The sequence below is a fragment of the Quercus lobata genome, chromosome 9 (assembly GCF_001633185.2).
Source record: "Quercus lobata isolate SW786 chromosome 9, ValleyOak3.0 Primary Assembly, whole genome shotgun sequence".
In the NCBI taxonomy this organism is placed as follows: Eukaryota; Viridiplantae; Streptophyta; class Magnoliopsida; order Fagales; family Fagaceae; genus Quercus; species Quercus lobata.
The window spans coordinates 33,174,175-33,181,182 of NC_044912.1; the positions used below are offsets into that span (position 1 = coordinate 33,174,175).

At 35.3% G+C, this 7,008-nt stretch overlaps 1 protein-coding gene across 1 annotated transcript; it reads right to left on the bottom strand.

The window, feature by feature from the left end:
• Nucleotides 1-209: 209 nt before the first annotated feature.
• Nucleotides 210-2,872, bottom strand: LOC115961618 (cyclin-A1-1-like). The gene is made up of 8 exons (XM_031080565.1): nt 2,813-2,872; nt 2,211-2,413; nt 2,033-2,108; nt 1,851-1,927; nt 1,670-1,766; nt 1,303-1,398; nt 1,062-1,196; nt 210-545 (listed from the first exon to the last, which is right to left on the bottom strand). Exons 1-8 carry the CDS (start codon nt 2,870-2,872, stop codon nt 474-476), a joined length of 816 nt encoding a protein of 271 aa, XP_030936425.1. The 3' UTR covers nt 210-473.
• Between the last annotated feature and the right edge of the window lie 4,136 nt (nt 2,873-7,008).

Genomic DNA, 7,008 nt, shown 5'->3' on the forward strand with positions numbered 1-7,008 from the left:
GTTGAAGTTCTATTTGAAGTCTAACCAATCGAAAGTATGTTCTTCCTCTTAAAATTTGCTGAAAATTGACAAAGAAAGAAGGGGATAGAGTGTGATACCATCATCAGCAGATGCCTGTTCAATGTCAATAAATTCTATTTAAGTTGTTAAAAATCATTATAAATATTGGCTTCATGCAGATCTAACTCTAGGATAAACAGAGAAAGCACTGGGAAAGAAAGAAGGCATATCATACAACATTTGGAGTTTACATTTCACTGAATCAGTGGAATCAGCAGATCCCCCAACAGTATGCACAAAATACCAACGTACACATTAACAATGAAATCATGAAAAAGAAGACAATATACAAAATGACGGAAGAAAAGAAAAAGAAAAAAAATTCCATTGCTTGGAACCAACTAGCTGCTAGTATCCGTGAACTGATGTCAAGTCTATATCCAACTGAAGCATTGGACCAGGAATCCAAATGTCTAGTGACTTAAACTGTGGAAAAACTCTGGAGGTATTGTAGGGGGGCAATACTTCTTCGCCACATATTTGTTCTGAGGAAGAAATAAACATCTCAGTTAAAACCTAGGACATTAGCAGATCAACCAAAATATACAAATTTCAGCAAAATGATGGTGCTGATTCCTAACCCATCTAAAACTATGGACTACACAACCAGCTCATCCAATTGCAACTGATCAGTTCCATTGCAGCTATTAATTATTTGATTATTGTTATAATACACCTGACACAACATGCTTGCAACAAAGGACACCCTAATCCTACTTTCATCAGTCTCTCAAGTGAAAATAATCAAATTGAGAGAGCATGAGTGGACATGTGTGTGAGTGTTGGAATAATGGTTAATTGATTTACAAACAGCTTAAGCTTTTGGAGAATTGGTACTTTATCAAGGTAATAGAGCATATGATTTAAAAAGTTTAAATTTCCTCATACCACTTATTAGGGAGAGATTAAGTTCACCATTTACTAACAACTTGATCTTTTGGGAGATTGATAATTTATCAGAGACAGAGATAGAAACAGTACAAGACTTGAACTTTTCTTACCTTATGCTGACTGTATTTCTCCCTGATAGCAGGTAAACTAGAATTATGGCTATCGCAGCACAGGCGATGGAGATCCTTGACACAGTCACACAAATCAGAAGGCTGGTAAAGTGTGTAATGCTGCAAGGTCGAATTCTGTACCAAAACAAATTGAAAATCAAGTTATATTAAATGCAGACTTACGACCAAAAACAATAACCTAAATCACAAGAAATATATCAATTTATTATCATGCACATACCCATGGTCTCTTTGAAGGGAAAAGAAAATAATTGGCCAAGAAAATTGCCAAAGCAGCTATAAGTGATGGAGCATAGCAAAGCATACTGTACTCCAACTGCAATGATGGAATCCGAGAAGATGGCAAATAATTAAAAAAAAAAAAGGCAAAGAATCAAAGTGTTAGGGCATGGCAAGTATAATCAATAACCAACAGTGTACATATATATTATGAAGTGACCATTATGATCGCTATTTTTTTCCCAACCACCTTTCACTACTAATCTAGTCATTATATTAAAATCTTTTATCCATAATTGAATTAATTATGGTGCATTATATTCAAGCGAACTATCCCAATAGTGTAAACAAAATGATGATATTTAGACCTTGCATATGGCAGGGAAGATACAAAAGCAAACATATTGAGCACTCAAGCCCAAGAACAATACCTCATTTATTCCTTGAGCAGCACGAACAAATCGCCTACACAATTAATCACAAGTCACCACCTGAAGCAGCATGCGTGAAAAACATAGGTATAGTCAATAGTCATGAACTAGCCCTTACCTTAAGAAACATTTAGCTGTTGGTGCTGTCATTTCAAACTTCAAGTAGTTCAAAACTGCAGATTCCATTTGCAAAACCTGCAGCATACGAAATGCTAATGTTCATGCTGCTTAGGCAGGATAGAAACAATGCAAGAATCATCTAGAAAAAGCTCAATTCAGCCAAAGGAGGGCAGGACCAACCTCTTCCTTGAAATATGTGTTATCAGTTATGTTACAGAACTCTTCTATCTGGGGTGCACAAATCTCCTCATATTTGCTGGCAATATAATAATTTTTCTTGTTAATATTTTTACTAAGAGTACAAAATAAAGGACTATCACATATAAGGATAACACACTAGGGGTAAATGTTTACTTACGAGGCAATCATCATGCACGCGGCACCAAGTAACTGTAACCGTTGCCTATTCATCAAATTCCCTGAAAGATACCAGTCTATGTAGTTTATGGTCAAATATAATGTGTCAGGTACAAGCCTATACTTTTCAGCCACCTGCAGTTGGAATAGAAGATAAACATGTGTTACATGTACACCCTTGATAAAGTTACAATTATTAGGTGATCATATTGCTGACAACAAATTTAATAATACAAAAAATCTACATTATTGAAAAATAATAAAAAATTATCCTTATAAATTTTATATCTCTTAAGGCATGTCTTCAGGGTATACAAAATATGTAAAACTATCAACAAAAATGAATTACCTCCACAAGTCAATCAATCAATATTGCACGCATGTTGGCATTGATGTGCTTTTGAATTTTGTCCATGAAGTTTGTGGAAGGCCTTTTCTTTGCCTAAAATTCCTAGGAATTAAACAAATAAGAAAAATACAAACAATGGGAAACAAAATTTAAAATATAAAACCCATATAAACAATATATGTAGACTAGACTAGCTATAGATGCCTAATTATTATGAAAAGGCTTTTAGTAGTATTAGACTAAAACGAACATACCTCAGAGGCACGCAAGTGCTGGTAAATATCACAAGCAATACCGCAGCTTTGTGCAACCATTGCTTGTGACATTTACCAGCACTAGCATGCCTCTGAGGTATGTTAGTTTTAGTCTAATTCTACTAAAAGCCTTTTCATAATAATTTTTCATAATAATTAGGCATCTATAGCTAGTCTAGTCTAGTCTACATATATTGTTTATATGGGTTTCATATTTTAAATTTTGTTTCCCATTGTTTGTATTTTTCTTACCCGTTTAATTTCTGGGAAATTTAGGGAAAGAAAAGGCCTTCTACAAACTTCATGGACAAAATTCAAAAGGACATCAATGCCAGCATGCGTGCAATATAGATTGATTGGCTTGTGGAGGTAATTCATTTTTGTTGATAGTTTTACATATTTTGTATACCCTGAAGACATGCCTTAAGAGATATAAAATTTATAAGGATAATTTTTTATTATTTTTCAATAATTGGGATTTTTTTTATTATTAAATTTGTTGTCGGTAATATGATCACCTAATAATTGTAACTTTATCAAGGGTGTACATGTAACATATGTTTATCTTCTATTCCAACTGCAGGTGGCTGAAAAGTATAGGCTTGTACCTGACACATTATATTTGACCATAAACTACATAGATTGGTATCTTTCAGGGAATTTGATGAATAGGCAACGGTTACAGTTACTTGGTGCCGCGTGCATGATGATTGCCTCGTAAGTAAACATTTACCCCTAGTGTGTTATCCTTATATGTGATAGTCCTTTATTTTGTACTCTTAGTAAAAATATTAACAAGAAAAATTATTCCAACTACAGGTGGCTGAAGAGTACAGGCTTGTACCTGACACATTCTAAGCGGAATTCACTTCTTGGCCAAGTGAGGTGGAATCATGGTGGCCTTTCCAGGATTCTCCAATGTCAAAGACGAGGCTTGTCACATCCCCGAAGACAAAGATGTTGATGAAGAAAACGACGAACGACGATTCTAGGTCGACATTTTGAATCAAACCGAGTTCACAGTTTGACTCCAAGAACCTCTCTTTCCTCTCTCACACTCACACACTCTCTCTAGCTCACCCTTGTTCTTTTAGCTCAGGAACAAGAAAGCAACAAAGCTAAACAAAAAAACTCAAGACCCGTTTCAATTTTCACACAGAGAAACAAAGTCCAAGTCTTCAAAGAGAGTCTTTGAAGAATTCTTGGATTTTTTGAGGGTTTTGCAGAGAGAGAAGAAGAAGAGAGAGCGTTTGAGTGAGTGTTTTGAGTGTGATTTTAATAATGGTTTTTTTTTTTTTTTGAGGAATAGGTAAGTCAATTTTATTAAGGTAAATCAGATTGAAATACATCAATTAAATCCTGTGGTAGTTCTTCTAACCACACATCTAAATCAGCAGATAAAACTGCTCTTTTAGCTAGAGAATAGGCTAAACTATTCCCCTCCCTGTAGACATGACCGAAGCTACAAGTTTGGAACCAAGAGCTGGCTTTTTTAATATCTTCAACAACATGACCCCACTGTGTCCTATTCTTTTGTGGGTTATTAATAGCTGTAAGAGCATCCACAGCAGTGGAGCTAAAAGTTTAGCTTTTTAGCTCCATCAAAAGTTATTTTATCTATTTTACCTACACACATATTGCAGCAATGGATCTATTTTAACTTTTAACACAATAAAATAATATAAACATCACAATAAAATAATATATCCACTATAATAAAATAATATATCTACTTCAATAAACAACAATCACAACCACCTGTAACTGCCACCGCTACTGCCACCGCCGCCGCCGCCACCATCGACATGACTCCATAAAATTAGAAAAAAAAAATGTAAACTTCCTTGCACACAGAAAATTCCCAAACATTTATATCAAAACTTAAAATACTTAGAATTATAACAATAGAACATGATTATGCATAAATACTTAATTTGACATATAGCTTAATCCCACTGATAAAGAAAACACCAAATTCATTTTTGAGAATCTCAAAACCAAACTAACAATTTCTCATTAAAATGACCACAAGAAATGTTTGCTCCGTTTCTAGTTTTGTGCAACAGAACATATCCAACAAAATCCACCCAAATCAGATGTGAAACATTAAGAGCCCAACAAAATCCATATCACAAACCATCTTAATATCTCTACTCAGTACTCACACTCACACTTACCAAACCATAATCATCATCAATCTACCAAAATCAGATATGGAACATTAAGAATCCTAAAAAAACTACCGTATTCATCCATTTCTACCAACTCAAAACAGCTAATACAAAGCAAAATGAAATCTCATAACATAAAATCACCAAGCCAATAATCTAGAACAACAATCAAAAATCATATATCAAAAATCAAAAACAGAGACATCCACATGAAGTGGATCCAAATCAAAAACCCAAAGTGGATCGGCGGATCGGCGGAAGAGGATGTTATACCCAAATCAAAAACCCAAAGCATCACATGAAGAAGACAGAGACAGCTGACCTGAAGTGGATCGGCGAAAAAGAAGTGCGTCTGAGGCAGATCCGCGGCGTGGGTCTGAACTTGACTATGGCGGCGTCGTTGACGATGGTCGGGCCGGCGACGTTGAGAGAGTGAGCTTGAGAGACCGGAGTGAACTTGACGATGGCGGTGAAGTTGACGATGGTCGGGCCGGCGACGTCAAGAGAGTGAGCTTGAGAGGCTTGAGATGAGAGATGACAGTGAATGAGAGAGGGTGAATGAGACCGAATTTGATAAAATGAAAAAAAAAAAAAAGCAAGTTGTACCGTACCGGAGTGAGCTTGACGATGGCAGCGACGTTGAGAGAGTGGAGCTTGAGAGGAATGAGAGATGAACGAGAGAGAGTGAGAATGAGAGTGAATGAATGACCGGATTTGATCAAATGAATAAAAAATAGAAACAATGAGGTCTGACCGAATAAAATATTGTTTTTTTTTTTTTTCCTTCAAGCTACGGTGCACATCTATACCTTTACTGTTACAAATGCTCTTATACACAGGAAGTCGATCTTTTATACCAAAAACAACTCAAATCCCCAAAATACAATACAATCATTAGAGCATCCACAGCAGTGGAGTTAAAAATTTAGCAATTTAGTTCTACTAAAAGTTACTTTATCTATTTTACCTACACACATGCTACAGCAGTGGATCTATTTTAGCTTTTAATACAATAAAATAATATAAACATCTCAATAAAATAATATATCTACTACAATAAAATATTCTATCTCACTACAATATCCCACTACAATAAAAACTCCACAAATCGATCCACCACCATGGCCAACCAAGAACAACTGCCCATAGCCACCATGAAATCCAACCAAACCACCATCACGAAACCCAGAGATGGGACGGCGATGAAGATCGGCAATGAAGGACTGGGCGATGAAGATCGGCGATGAAGGATCGGAGATGAAGGATTGGGCGATGAAGGATCGGCGATGAAGATCGACGATGAAGGACTGGGTGATGAAGGATCGGCGATGAAGATTGGTTAGAAAGATCGGCGATGAAAGACTGGGCGATGAAGATGAACCCAGAACAGTCGACGAAGCAAAGAGTAGATGAGGGAGAGAAAAAAAAATGAGAAGGAAAAAGGAAGAAAGAAGAGAAGCTAGAGAGAGAAACAATGAAAAAGAAAGAAAGAAAGAGAAAATATTTTTTAAATGAAAGAGGTGAGAGAAATTTATTAAAATATATATTTTTTTTTTTTTAGCTTTCATGAACAGTGCACATCTATAAATAGATGTGCACTGTAGCAAACCAGCTAAAAAAAATAAGTATAGCTCCACTGCTGGAGCTTACTTTTTGTGTTTGTGGAGCTAAATTTTAGCAATATAGCAATATGTCTCCACTGCTATGAATGCTCTTATAACCATTTTTGTCGAGAATATTATATCATATCATATATGTTCCTTCCAAAAATATATGTTGTGCATATATGGGATGTATTTGTGTTCAACTCCCACCCTATCAAAAAAAGAAAATTGTTCAACTCCCACCACTCTTATTGTTGTAAATATCGAATTATAAAAATAAAAAGTTTGATTTGTTGGGTAAATGCTAGATTGATTCTTGTCTCTTTTCCCCATTTTACTTCCACGTTTTATTTCAAAAATAAAAAAATAAAAAAAATGCAATTGATAATCTAAAGGAAAAGATGACCATTGTCCATTTTTA